The sequence below is a fragment of the Perca fluviatilis genome, chromosome 17, assembly GCF_010015445.1.
Source record: "Perca fluviatilis chromosome 17, GENO_Pfluv_1.0, whole genome shotgun sequence".
NCBI lineage: Eukaryota > Metazoa > Chordata > Actinopteri > Perciformes > Percidae > Perca > Perca fluviatilis.
Genome location: NC_053128.1, coordinates 29,327,710 through 29,342,058, shown reverse-complemented (window position 1 = coordinate 29,342,058; position 14,349 = coordinate 29,327,710). Strand labels below are relative to the sequence as shown.

Genomic DNA, 14,349 nt, shown 5'->3' with positions numbered 1-14,349 from the left:
ACCAAAGTGGTGGACCAACATTGCTATCCCTGGAGACATGAAGCTAATGTGGCTAAAACAACATACATATGGGACTTTGCGGAATTACTGGAATTGTTGGGTCTTTGTAAATTACAGAGTGTGGTCTAGACCTACTCTATCTGTAAAGTGTCTTGAGATAACTCTTGTTATGATTTGATACTATAAATAAAATAAAATTGCTGTGGTTCATCCCACTTTGCACCTCTATCAGGTGCATTTAAGAAAGGACCACATCTTTCTTTCTGACAATAACTAGGGTTGGGTACCGAAACCCGATTCCACTATGGAACCGGTTCCTACACAACCTGTAGGAATCGGACCAGATTTGAACGCAAATTTCGGTTCCACTTAATGTGTCGACTGAAATATTTTCCCTCTGTTGCTCCGAAACGGACGTAAAAACATCATACTTTCTCTGCAGTCTATAGTTAGCTAGCAACCGTAAACGTATGCCATATATTTTCCCTCTGGGCTCACCAAAATGGACATAAAAGCATATTAACCATTCACTGCACATGATCGCTAGTAAACCTATTACACTTGCTCTGCTAGTCTATCGTTAGCTAGCTAGCTTTTGTAGCTAGCTTTAAATGCATTTAAAATGCCTAAAGCGAAGCGGTCGAAAGTGTGGCTGTATTTCACAGGTCATTTTTCTGCTAAAGAAGTGCTAAAGTTTGAAGCTGGGTTAGTTAGCATACCAACTCAAGATTTATTTAGTTACTTGTTAATAGTGTAACTGTTATTTATTGTTAAAGTATTGTAGTTGTGTGTTAGGTGACATAGGTTTACTTATTATATATTTAAGTACTTTAAAATGTTAATATATGGTTAAATTTAAATAAAAAAATAAAAAACTCTATAAAAGAGCCTTTCTTTGACGCCATTTTTCAGTTTTTCAAGAATCGGTTTAGGAATCGGAATCATTTTAAAAGTACTGGTTCGGCATCGGAATCGTAAAAATCCAAACGGTACCCAACCCTAAGCATAACATCAAACTTACATTTCCTGCTTGGGCTTGGGGCTGCTGGGAACTTTCGGGGGCAGCGGCGGAGCTTTAATCGGAGATGTAGGCGTGCTGACGCTTCCCTTGGAGGAAATTGTAACGGGGTACCCATGGCGCCCGGCAGACCCTCGCCCAGCACCGCCTCTGCCGTGTCTGTGTCCCGCAGGCAAAGGCAGCGTGTCACATTCCCTCCTCCCTCGTCCCAACGGCTCGCTGCTTATGATGGAGTACCCCTCGTACTCCTCATCCTCCCCTTCTCCCGCCAACCCTCCTCCGTGATTGGTCAGGCGACCTCTTGACAGGGCGCCCGAGTGGCGGTGCGAGGCGTAGAGGCCCCCTCCCCCGCGAGCTCTGTCCGGTTCCTGCTGATGCGAGCGCTGGCTGATGACGTCGCTCCCTGCGGGCTCCGGCCGGGACAGGAAACTGAGGGAGGAGGCGAGGGAGCTGAGGCTGTAGACGGAGATGGCGTCGCAGGAGAGGTTGTCGGGGCAGACGGGCGGTAAGAAGGAGGGCTGAGGCGGGTAGCAGCCGAAGGAGAGGGGCAACGAGTGAGGCTGGGAGGCCGACTGGGAGGACGACAGAGACTCCAGGGAGGAGGAACTGTCCATGCTCAGGCGCTTCGGAAGCTCAGTGGAGTCTAAAAACAAAAGAGAGGCATTAGGTTGGAATCATAAGCTGTGTTCGAAATCGTTCCCCATCACGGAAATAGTGCACTATACAGTGAATTCGGTTCATTTCATTCACTATATAGTTCCACTATATAGAGTGTACATACGATGTACCCTACACTTTACTCCCGTACACCACAATGCAATGCGGTCGTGTTATCCAGGGACGCATTAGAAGTCATTTTGTTTCAGTTTGTTTACATGATGCTGGGCGCGCACGCCTCCATTACACAAATAACCTGCGTATCTACTGACGCAACGATGTTTAAAGTGAGTGTCCGAAATCTCGTTTGCTCGCTCCCTATGTAGTTCACTATTTAATGAACACTATACAGGGAATAGTGATTGAGTGAATGAGGGAACGGTTTCGAACACAGCTACAGTCTGTATATAAAGATGGAAGACGCGTCTCCACTTCCTCCCGCTGTACAAAAGTGAAGCCAAAAATCACTGCCATCTTGTAATTTAGAGTCTGTGCAGTAGAGATCGGGAGGTGGAGTCGCGGTATCAAAGTCCCGCCCATACACCTGCCCGACCAATCGCGATTCAATCCCAGCTGTCATTACGTTTCACCCCGTTTTTATAGCATCAAATAACTAATACAAACTAGAGTTATCAGAAAAATGAACACTTGAACAAACATCAGATTGTATGATTTTTTTAGTGTGGCCCATGTCCCGTTCGCTAATATGGAGAGGGCGCGGTTTATGACCTGTACTGCAGCCAGCCACCAGTGGGTGCTCCAGATGTTTTGGCTTCACTAACACAGTCTAGACATCTGTGCCTTGTTGGAATAGAGACTAGGGGTGATATCCGATATTAAAGTGCCCATATTATGAAAAAAACACTTTTTCTGGTGATTTGGGGTGTTCTTTTGTGTCTCTGGTGCTTCCACACACATACAAACTTTGAAAAATATCCATCCATGCTGTTTTGAGTGAGATACGGTTTCTGAATGTGTCCTGCCTTCAGTCTCCTAGTGAGCTGTTCAAAATCGGCCCGGACTGTGACATCACAGTCCGAAATGAGCTGGCTAACCACAACCGTTAGCTCGTAGCGTTAGCATGCTAACGCTAATGCTAACGCTAGCATGCTACGTCGTTCTCAATAGCAAAGCACTGCTACAACACACACAAGTTCACCATAATCTACAAAAGAACGACTTACATGTGGGCCCTCATTTAGAAGTCTCCCAGCTGATCCTGCCTTGTAATTGACCAAAGTTGGAGAAACAGGCTTTCTTTTACTGTCTATGGAGCTAGCTGACATGCTCTACATCTGAGCTACTGAGCATGTGCGAGTGCAATCAAAGATAGTACAGAAGAAGAAGATGAAAAGAGGTCTCACTCTGTAGCTAAAACAGAAACCAGGTGAAAAGAGGATCTGCAGCAGTGAGAGAGAGCTGTGCAGTACAACTAAAATATGGTGTTTTTTGAAAATTAAACCATGTAAACCTATTCTGGTACAACCTTAAAATACAGTTATGAACCTGAAAATGAGCATAATATGGGCGCTTTATCGACAAAATAGCTGGATCGGGAATCGGAAAAATTAACAGATCCACGGGCCGATCCAGGTTTATTTTTTTCCTCCGTCGCAGCACCGGGAGCCCTGTTAACTGCGTACCCTTCTCACTCATGGTAGTAACTTTATAACACAACAATTAATAACCCACAACTAACTCTCTTTAACAGGATAAAACACCAAGGCACACAACAATTTGTGACTTAAACAATTTCTAACACTAATAACTTTACATTTACAAATGTACACCACCGATCTGCATGTTGTGTAACATTATAGCTGCTAGCCTAGCTAGGTAGCATAACAGTCTGTTAAGCTGGGAGAGGCTCCGGTCGCTACTGCACATTCAAGAACAGAGAAGAAAGTTAGAGGATGAAGAAAGACCGGAGATGCACCAGAACAACGTATGCTCAAGAGACAAGATGTAGTTTTGACAAAGAAAGAAAAAGAAAGTTCTGCATTCTTCTCACCAAAGAGTGCCAGGAGAGACTGGAGGGCAAAATGCATGATGCGCCTGCTGGCCTGCTTTCCAGTCTTCAGCACGACCTCCTCCTGACCCACCTCACAGAGGTCGAAACCTGAGAGAGACAGAATGGAACGGAGTACATTTACTCAAGTACTGTACTAGAGTACAACTCTGGGGTACTTTTACTTCCATTTTATGCCAATTTAAACCTCTAACTCCTGTACATTTCAGCGAAAAATATTGTGCTTTTTACTCCACTACATCCATTATGAGAGCTATAGCACTTTAGAACAGTGATCTTCAACAGGGGGTCTGGGACCCCTAGGAGGTCCTCAGAGTTACTGCAGGGGGGGGCCCAAATTATTGTTAATTTTTCGAAAGTTTCCAAGACAATTAAAATATCCTAATATCAACCCAACATATTATTTGCAGTATTATTAGACAATATAAATCAGCCTCACAATTTGTGGAAAAAACCCCACTGATGACAGGCCTACTGGCCTATAGGTAAGGTGGTCACTAAAATCTCCAGATACAGTTAATCCTAAGGATTCACTCTGATACATGTTTAACATTAAAACATGATTTATAAAATCATGGCAACAATTATAATTCTAATACCTTTGTATTACCTATGTACTAAAAATGTATGTATAGGGCCTACACGTTATTGTAGGCCCGGTTTAATATGAAACTTCATTTTATATAAGATATGTAGTAGGGGGTCCCTGCTACGTCTCTCTCTTTCAGTTAAGGGGTCCTTGGCTTGAAGACCCCTGCTTTAGAAATGAAAGATATGCATTATTGTTGTTCAAATTAGCTCCACATTGAGCAGCTACAACACCAAAATCCTGCTTACCGCTTTCTAATAAAGAAATACATTATATACTGCAGTGTTTATAAGTGATTAAGCCTTCACTTGCAAGTTTAACAAGCTGATAGTTCATTTATTTTGCTCCAGATGTCCCGCAGGACATTTCTAGAAGATCTATAGTTAAACTATCTATCGAAGCAGCTTTCCTGATGAATTTAAAAGCTAAAAAGACAAAGTGAGTAACGTTAAAAGAGTTGTCCACCAGCAAACTCCTCCATGATAATGACTTAAGTATTAATGAACTACGTAACAGCCTGTTATAAAGCCTTTTTTTATTATTATAACTGAGAAACCTCTCATAAAGTATGCCTGGTTATAAAGTGGTACCAAATGCTGTGTACATAAATATAAATATAAATTAAACTCTTCAATCTGCATGAGTACTTTTACTCTTGATACAGTTTGCAGGACTTTGACTTGTGTCTTTCTACAGTGTGGTTTTGCTACTTTTACTTAAAAGAATCTGAATATTTCTTCCAACACCATCTTTCATCCTAAGCAACAATAAGCTTTCTTTCATTATACTCGTTTAGTGTTATTATGACTAGGGATGTACCGAATCCAGGATTCGGCTTCGGCTGAATATTGGGCTTTTTGACGGGGTCAAATTTTTTCGAATTTTCGGTGGAGCGTTCAATGCAGTAGGCTGTGAGAAAGTGAAAATGGAACAGGTGAGCAGAAAAAGTTGTTGTTTGGCAGTACTTTCAGTCAAAAGAAGGCCATTCAAGTCCAGCTACATGTTCAATTTGCAATGGCGATTAGATTGGTCTGGTGGTGGCGAGGACCCTAAACAATACACAACATGGCCGCTGTTACAACATTTGGTACGAAACATCCGAAGGAATACAAGTTGTGCATGAAGGAATCTACAGACGGCAGCCAAAATACAGCAACTTCAGGTACGGCAAAGGAAGGACAGTCACAGCTAAAAACCTGTGTTAACCAGACAACCATTTCCAGCTTTTTTTTACAGTTAAAATAAAATAAAATGAAAAATACACTGCTGTGGACGTTTTTTTACTTCATTAATGTGTTTACTGTGTTAATGGACTGAGGATGGGACGAGGAATATTTGGTATTCCGTTTCCGATTCGGCAGAATCTTAACCAGTGGATTCGGTGCATGCCGAATTATGATATTCATACATGTATTGTTATCAAGTCTGAGCGGTTTGTTGCACCTAGTTTCATTTCAAAATAAAAAGTGAACCTTGGTTTATTCTACTGAGGACTCACCGAGCGCAGCCAGGAACTCGTGGCAGCCTGGAAGCCTCCACAGCTGCACACTTATGGACACTTGGATGGGAGCCAGGGAGAAGTCTTGCTCTTTGTCGCCTGGCTGCAACTGAACCAGCACCTGGTGAAGCTTCGGAGAGGAAATGAGATGCTTCAGCGAGTTTGTCTTGTTTCTCAACAACATCTGAGCTGAGTCAACACGGGTCATTAAAGCAAGACAGATTACACAGCCCTAGAGCCGCAAAGATTGGGCGATTAGTTGTCAACTAATAAAGTAATCGCCAACTATTTTGATAATCCGTTAAAGATTCTTTTGATTCCAGCTTGTTAAATGTGAATATTGTTCTAGTGTCTTCTCTCCTCTGGGACAGTAAACTGAATATCTTTGAGCTATGGACAAAATAAGACATTTGAGGACGGCTTTGGGAAACACTGTTCGACATTTTTCATAATTTTCTGACATTTTATAGACCAAAACAACTAAACCATTAATTGAGAAAATAATCGACAGACTAATCGACAATAAAAAAAAAAAATTGTTAGTTGCAGCCCTACATAGCGCCCACATCTTTCAAATACAACATTAGTGCTCTTTGTGTGGCCCGCTGTGACCGTCTTCAACTCTCCTTGAACTCAACGTGAAACACTTACCATTCCAACCATGCTTTTAACCGCCTTTGTGAGGTGGGTATGAGAGGGGAGGAAACAGAACTTTAGTGGTTTATTCCTGTGTAACTGTTGGGTTTGAGTCACTGCACACTCAGCCATGCATGAATGATGATACCTGATGACACCCATTGGCTATATGGAGGGCTACGACGAGCAAAGAAGGATGTAACATTTCATTTTGTATATTCAGTACCTGAATATACAAAATGACAGTAAAGTGAGTCGTGTTTTGTCCTTTAAATAAAGCTCCATTTATAGCTGCATGACTATAATACTATCACTAACCACACTATCACTATAGTGATGTCCTTAAGCCAATCAGGAGTAGGGTACAGATATGACCAGTACAGGACATTTTAGACATGTTAGATTCACACTAATAAAGGACAACAACACACATGCATTCAAGGGCATTACTTCCACAACTTCACAACATGACGGTACCTTATGAATCAGCTGTTCCCCGGCCTCGGACACTGTGACCAGTTTACAGAGAGCCTGCAGAGCTGGAGGAGTGAGACCTGAGGATGGACAGAACGTTAATTACCCTTTAAAGCAGAGATTTCATATCTTCATCATGAAATTAATTTGCTTTTTTAAGTTACAATTAGTCCCGCTTTGTCAGACCCTCCTCCACCGCAGTCCTGCGGAGGAGGGTCTGGCTAGTCCACACAGCATTCTGGGATGGGAGAAAAACGTGCTCTGGTTTATTGGCATTTCTTTAAACCAATCACAATCGTCTTGGGCGGTGCTAAGCGCCAGACGGAGCCACAGTGCCTCTGCAAAATAGCCTCTGGAAGGAACTTGTTTTGGTGCAACATGTGTATGTTCAAAAGTAGTTTTAGTCGTGCAACAGAAAACTCAGATTGGACAGATAGTCTAGCTAGCTGTCTGGATTTACCCTGCAGAGATCTGAGGAGCAGTTAACCATAGTCCTCACAAATCCACCGGAGGTTAGAACGCCAACACAAAGGAAGTCCAAGGCAACAGATATCCGGCCTAAATCAGTGAAATCCGGTGAACTTTCCATCAGCAACGGAGCAATCCCAGAAGTGGAACGGCGAGGATATAGACTAAGTTACAATGAATATTTATCCAACTAATATGGTCAGATTTTACAGGTACACGCTTAATGATAATACAGTCTGAATTCTGGATCCTGGAGGGACTAAACATGTTGTTATTCTAAATCTTCACTGGTCTCATGATTCAATTTGATTAAGATTATCCTGTCAACGATTCAAATCGATTCGATATCACGATGCGTCACCTTCTCAATATTATATATATTTCTACACATGGTTTTCATCAACAAATTCAAGAAGTCAGATATATATAATCAACTTATTACGATTTTGTATCTGCTCTTGAAAAAGACACTTCCTGAATGTCTGACCAGCAGACAACAGACAAAAAAAAAAAAAAAAAAAAAAAAAGCGAGCTGAAAACCATCAAGTACCATCAGTAGGCAAATAATCGAATATGGTCTGTCACTGCAGCGATGCAAAGATCAATTTCAAGGCCCCTAATTGACACGAGAGACATTTTGACTAATGGGGAAAGCTGTGTTACCGAGCAGGGACTGCAGAGTGGTGCTGCACTGTTGCAGCCGTTCCCCGGGGTCTGAGGTGGGGAAGAAAACCGCCGCGGGGAGACCAGCGCCGCTGCCAGAGAAGTCCAACCGGAAACCCACCGCAGACAGGAGGGCCTGCCACCCGGGCACCCCACCCACCTGCCCCCCAGAGGAGAGAGAAGACGCGTGGGCATTGACAGAGCAGACACCCGAGGCTGACATTTAAAAGACGAAGAGACAGAACGATGAAAAAACACAGACCTTGTTCTCGACGCTTTGTTGCGATGTGTACATGGCGTTACACTGGCCGCTCTGAATGCGCTGCAAAGACTTCTCAACCTGCAGGGAGGAAGTTCAAACCACGTCGGTTAAAAAACACAAACAAAACTGCTTTAAGTCACATAATTGAGTATTTATTCTCCAGTTTTCACATCATGGTCTGGCCTAACAATTCTCATTAAAAACTCATTAAAGCATTTTGAAGTTGCACCCACATCCCAATGAAACAACAACGTAGTGCTCTTGTCTGGCTTTGTGTGCCTGCTTTGGTTCTGTTCTTTCTGAAATGACTCATGATCAAATATTCTTTGATTTTCCAATATTCTGAAAAAGGAAACGTGCAACAAATCCATTTGTGACGCTAATAAGAGACTTTAAGAGGCAAATAAATAGAAGTCAAAGTGGAACGCAGTAGGATTTTCTGATGTGGTGTGATGCGCCCTGAAATGTTATTTACAGCATTTTGGGCATATCAGTAAGCAACATGCTCTACTGGAGATCTGATTGATGGAGCTGGGTGTATACTGTACAGAATGTGTATTGATTTAAAATAAAAAGTATCGTTTTTTTTCAGTAGATGAAGGAAAAGGATGCATCAGAACCTGCCGAAGGACAGAGGGAAGAAAACGTGCTGAGAAAAGCAATTACTGGTGACTGTTGATCATGGAACTGGAAGAGGGGATGAAATGCAGTGATGGACATAACGTCACTATAGTATGGATCCATATTTATCATTTGTGAAAGATTACATTCGGTCTGATTCTTTTTTGTATCTTTATAAATGAGAATTTATTTTTTATTTTTAAGTGTTAAAATGGGCTGGCCCCAGGCGTGGTGTCTAAACTTATTACACAGAGAAATAATGGCTGGACCACGACCAGAAGAGTAGTTAACCAGAATTGTAGAGTCCCAATGTGCAGAACAAATTTTGGTCAATCCTCCTGGTCAGTAAAAGGTTAGTCTCGCTTTGCCAGACCCTCCTCCAAAGCACGCTTGAGGAAGGTCTGGCTACTCCACACAGCATTCGGAGATGGGAGGAGAACGTGCTCTGGTTTATTGGCATTTCTTTAAACCAATCACAATCATCTTGGGCAACGCTAAGCGCCGGAGAAAAGCCGCGGTGCCTCTGCAAAATAGCCTCGGGAAGGAACTTGTTTTCGTGGAACATGTGTACGTTCAAAAGTTGTTTTAGTCGTGCAACAGAAAACTCAGATTGGACAGATAGTCTAGCTAGCTGTCTGGATTTACCCTGCAGAGATCTGAGGAGCAGTTAACCATTGTCCTCACAAATCCACCGGAGGTTAGAACGCCAACACAAAGGAAGTCCAAGGCAATCGGACATCTGGCCTAAATGAGTGAAATCCGGCGAAATTTTCCAGCGGCAACGGAGCAATCCCGGAAGTGGAACGTCAAGGATATAGACTAGTAAAAGGTGTCCACTTATGGAACTCTTCATCCACGGAAGTTAAATCCCAAACAGAATTGAAAGTGTTTAACACAAAAGACCAATTATGGCTAAAACAACAACAGAGATGTGAGCACTAACGGTATCCCTTAGCGACACAAGTTTTATTGGTCATTTGGTCATCTGTATTTTCAGAACATTTTATAGTTGTTTTTGTTGTTTTTGTTGTTGCTTTTGTAAAAGCCTGACCAGGGACAAGGACTGGAAATTACCGGAGGCTAGACGTCCTAAACACCTTGTAACTTTCAAATTGTGTTGTCATGATGTTATAGGTATTGTCCCTGATAAATAAACAATAAAAAAAATAAAAAGTAAAAAAAAACAAAAAAACAATAGATGCACAACAGTCTCACCAGGTGTAAGAGCACTCTGAGGGCGTCCCGAGCCCTCTCTGGGTACTGCAGGATCTCCGCCAGGGCTTGTCCAACCAGCGACATGGGGCTGTTCAGCTTCACATCAGTGCCAATCAGCATGTGCCCTGAAAGAAAACACACACACACACACACACACACACACACACACACACACACACACACACACACACACACACACACACACACACACACACACACACACACACACACACAGGGATGTTAAAGACATTTAAACACTAGATTATGTAATTGTTGCTTCTCTTTAGAGAGTTAAAGATTTAATGTTGCACACAGGTTGAGATCCTCTCTGCAAAGAAGTGAAGAGAGGGGGGGGTCGATGGGTATTGTGAGCTGGACTGTGATGATGGAGAGAACACAAGTGTGGAGTACCGGAAACCTGTGGTCAGTGAAAGCAGGTGTATCCACTGTAGCACAGTCACTAATGGAACCTGTAGTTTTCTTGCACATTATCAAGAAATGGTGGAAAAGTTAATAGAACCGTTTGTTTTTCTTGAATTAAAAAGTCCAAAGCTGTACTGTACTAAACTGTAAAATCTCACAATAAATCGAGGTGTGTGTGTGTTTGTGTGTGTGTGTGTGTGTGTGCGTGTGAACTTTGTCCGTTGTCTTTCAAATAGCTCGAGAACCGTTCATCCGATCTACTTCCCACTTGGCTTCCTGGAGACCCAATGAACTTGGGGTTTGGAATTTGGAGCAGTTTAGACAGCGTTGGATATTAATAAACTGTGAATAAAAATAAACAACCGGACAAAGGTTGAGGAAAAAAAAAAACTCTGCCATAATGCTGGCTTCACTTCTTCCAAGACTACCCTAAACCCAGCTTAAAGTTACTCGCTTAGCATTTGGCTATGAGGAAACTAACCTGTAAACAGCTAATCAAAATGCAGAAAGCACTTGACATGATTTCAGTTCAGTCAGGTACAAACAACACACCGTCCACTTGCACAAAGGAGAGAGAGAGAGAGAGAGAGAGAGAGAGAGAGAGAGAGTTTGGCGAGTGATGATAGCAGAGTGGTGCTGGGGCGCAATAAAGCCAAGCATCAGATACTTGAGGTGAAATAAGCGGCGGTGGCTTTGGCAGAGAAGAAGAACAGCTGGGCATTTCTGATGGCCTAAATAGACTGACCAATGTTGGATAGGTGAAGCAGAATGTGGAGCATGAAAGCAGCTCTAGTTGACAGCCTCAACGGGCTCACAGGCTGTGGACGACACACAGTAGTTGTTCTATAAATTCATATGAAGGGAATAAATCATCAAAATCAATTATCTTTGTTTTGTAAAATCTTATTGTAAAATATTTCAGGCACTTTACATGCAGTAATTCCCACATGTAAATTGAGTTGCTGTTGTGACCATTAATTTTTTTCTGGCTCATCAAGAATATCGATCTTGGGCTCAGAGGTTTGAAACTTGTTCTCCAGATGAAGCGCCTCATGGCATGGACAGGCGGAGCGGGCGATTGCCTCGCTGTTTTCAGCCCTTAATAACAGTCCAGGGCTCAGGGGTGGAACAGGCCCAGGACTTGGGCTTAGCACCGCAGCTCATTTTCACCCTTGGTTGGATTGGGGAGTGTCCCTATGTTCCCACAGCCAAGATTATTTTCCCAAAATTAGGCCCTATGTTCCCACATTTCCTATTTAATAAATTTGTATCAGATTTTATCCCCTTTTCTCCCAATCTGGTAGCCAATTACACCCAACCTATTATCCAGTAGCAATGGATTACAGATGGAATGTAGCTTTTAGCTAAATCTGGTTAACAGATAACCTTAACCCTAATTTTTTGTAAAATCCTAGAAATGTGGGAACCTAGGGCCTAATTTTAGGTGAAAAATAATTCTTAGAAATGTGGGAACATAGGGCTGTGGGACCATTGGGCTGTGGGAACATAGGGCTGTGGGACCACTGGGCTGTGGGAACATAGGGCTGTGGGACCATTGGGCTGTGGGAACATAGGGCTGTGGGAACATAGGGCTGTGGGACATAGGGCTGTGGGAACATAGGGCTGTGGGACCATAGGGCTGACCCCGTTGGATCGTGGAGCGTCAGATGGTGTGAAATATGTCAAACTTTTGTCAAAGTGTTTGATGTGTGTTGGTGTTTGCTCACCGGCCCAGTTGGAGGGGTGTGAGAAGTGCTTGCTGCTCTGCAGAGTCTTCATGGCCTCGGTCAGGGCTGCGCTGGCTTTGGTCCCGTTGAGAAGCGCTGTGTACAAGGTGTGTGTGAAGAGTTTGGAGGCAGCTATCGGTACAGGCCACAGAGAGACACACACACACTGGACCCCTGCAGCCAAGAAGGCCCGGGTCAGACCCACCACCCCGTCAGCTGTCACCCTGCTGCTAGACTCCGGGTACAACCTGAGGGGACAAGGAGTCAGAGGTCAGGTGGAACCTTACAGGCTTTGCATTGTTTCCTCTAGGAACTCTTCCTTTTACACTGCACATTTTCAATATCTTTAGTTTTCTATTCTGTTTGGTTTTGGACACAAATCGGTGTCAAAGTTATACCTCAGAATAGGGCTGGGCGATATGGAAAAAATCAAATATCACGATATTTTTGACCAAATACCTCGATATCGATACCGCAACGATATTGTAGTGTTGACTACTGGTGCTTTCACTAAATATTTACACAATGAGATTTTTGATGAATAATCATCAGTAATATGGATATAATGACTAAGTGGGCAAAGGCAAATAATAAAACAGCTAGTAAGTTCATCACTTGAAAAATCACCTGTAAAACCAGGAAAAGACAACACTCGTGTCATATTACGATATCCAAAATCTAAGACCATATCTAGTCTCGTATCACGATATCAATAGAATATCGATATATTGCCCAGCCCTACCTCAGAACCACCAGTTTGACGCTCAAGCACAGGTCCAGGATATCAGCAGCAGTGAGGAGGAAGTCATGAAGTGACGGACTGTCACACACGCTCTCCACGTCACACACACTTTCCCCGTCCTCGCTGGTTTCATCCTCTCCTCTGAGTCTCTCTGGGCTGCTGTGACTCTTTGCAAACGAACCCTTGATGTTTCCATCGCGACCTGCGGCCTCGCCGGAGGTCGACCCCCCACACGGTGACTTCTCCCTGGGTCGCCCGCCCGCCCCCTCGGCCCCAGCGTGCTCTTGGCTGGGGGCGAGAACCAGAGCGGCGAGCTTCCAGGAGATATGAGTGGCAAAGTGAACGCACTCCGCCTGACTCAGAGCCGCGAGCACGCGCTCCTTTGTGGCGTTGGCGCCAGTCAGGGGGTGACATCCCAGCTGTTCCCCCAGCCACAGAGCTTCATCTTGGGCTGAAGGTAACGGGCCCCACAGCCAGCGGTCCATCACCGAGGGGGGCAGGCGAGGAGCCCCAACCACTGCAGCCACTGAACCTCCATCTGCGCAAAGCAAGGGACCACCGCGGCGAGGAGGAGGCTGTGGGGCCAAAACAGATGATCAGATATGGGTTTACATATTTATAGAGATATAGAGATTTTTCTACAGTTTAAGGAGCAAAAAACAAAACAAAAATGAAAAAACACTAAACATATCATGGTTACACGGACTTAAACACAAAATCTGAATATTATAGGAGAATTTTCACAAACTAAATGGACCGTAGGGCTGCAAAGATGAATCAAATAATCGATTAGTTGTCAACTATTACATTAATTGCCAACTATTTTGATAATCGATTAACCAAATTCTTTGATTCCACTCCTTAAATGTGAATATGTTGTAGGTTCTTCTCTCCTCTGTGACAGCAAACTGAATATCTCTGAGTTGTGGACAAAAAAGGACATCTGAAGACGTCACCTTGGGCTTTGGGAAACACTGATCCACATTTTTCACCATTTTCTGACATTTCATAGACCAAACAACTCATCCATTAATCGACAATGAAAATTATTTTTTTTGCAGCCCTACAATACAGTGTTTAAGATAAAGTTATTAAAAAATATATGATTTGCCGACCTTGATTGTGGCTCCCAGGCTGCTTAAAGAAGGAACAGAAATGAGGCTGAATCTCTCATAAAGGTACTCATTGGAGGAGCTGCCTTTGAGCAAGGCGAATGGGATCAGGTACAGTTCTCCCTCCAGCACTAACACCAGCTGTCTGTGTCGGCCCACGGGCCCACTGCTGTGCATCAGGCCCTGGGGACGGACCGGGACAGAAAGGCTCAGTT

At 43.5% G+C, this 14,349-nt stretch overlaps 1 protein-coding gene across 3 annotated transcripts in view; it reads right to left on the bottom strand.

The window, feature by feature from the left end:
* Nucleotides 1-14,349, bottom strand: part of ttc28 (tetratricopeptide repeat domain 28) — a 166,247-nt gene that overhangs the window by 4,000 nt on the left and 147,898 nt on the right. For 2 of the 3 annotated variants that reach the window (XM_039779288.1, XM_039779291.1), the window contains 11 exons: nt 14,138-14,317; nt 13,023-13,597; nt 12,281-12,528; nt 10,131-10,255; nt 8,295-8,372; nt 8,033-8,192; nt 6,905-6,981; nt 6,443-6,466; nt 5,792-5,921; nt 3,687-3,794; nt 1,022-1,661 (listed from right to left, as the gene is read on the bottom strand). In XM_039779288.1, coding sequence (XP_039635222.1) covers nt 1,022-1,661; nt 3,687-3,794; nt 5,792-5,921; nt 6,443-6,466; nt 6,905-6,981; nt 8,033-8,192; nt 8,295-8,372; nt 10,131-10,255; nt 12,281-12,528; nt 13,023-13,597; nt 14,138-14,317 — 2,345 coding nt within the window. The remainder of the gene's footprint in view (nt 1-1,021; nt 1,662-3,686; nt 3,795-5,791; nt 5,922-6,442; nt 6,467-6,904; nt 6,982-8,032; nt 8,193-8,294; nt 8,373-10,130; nt 10,256-12,280; nt 12,529-13,022; nt 13,598-14,137; nt 14,318-14,349) is intronic. The other variant, XM_039779290.1, reaches the window with a different exon arrangement.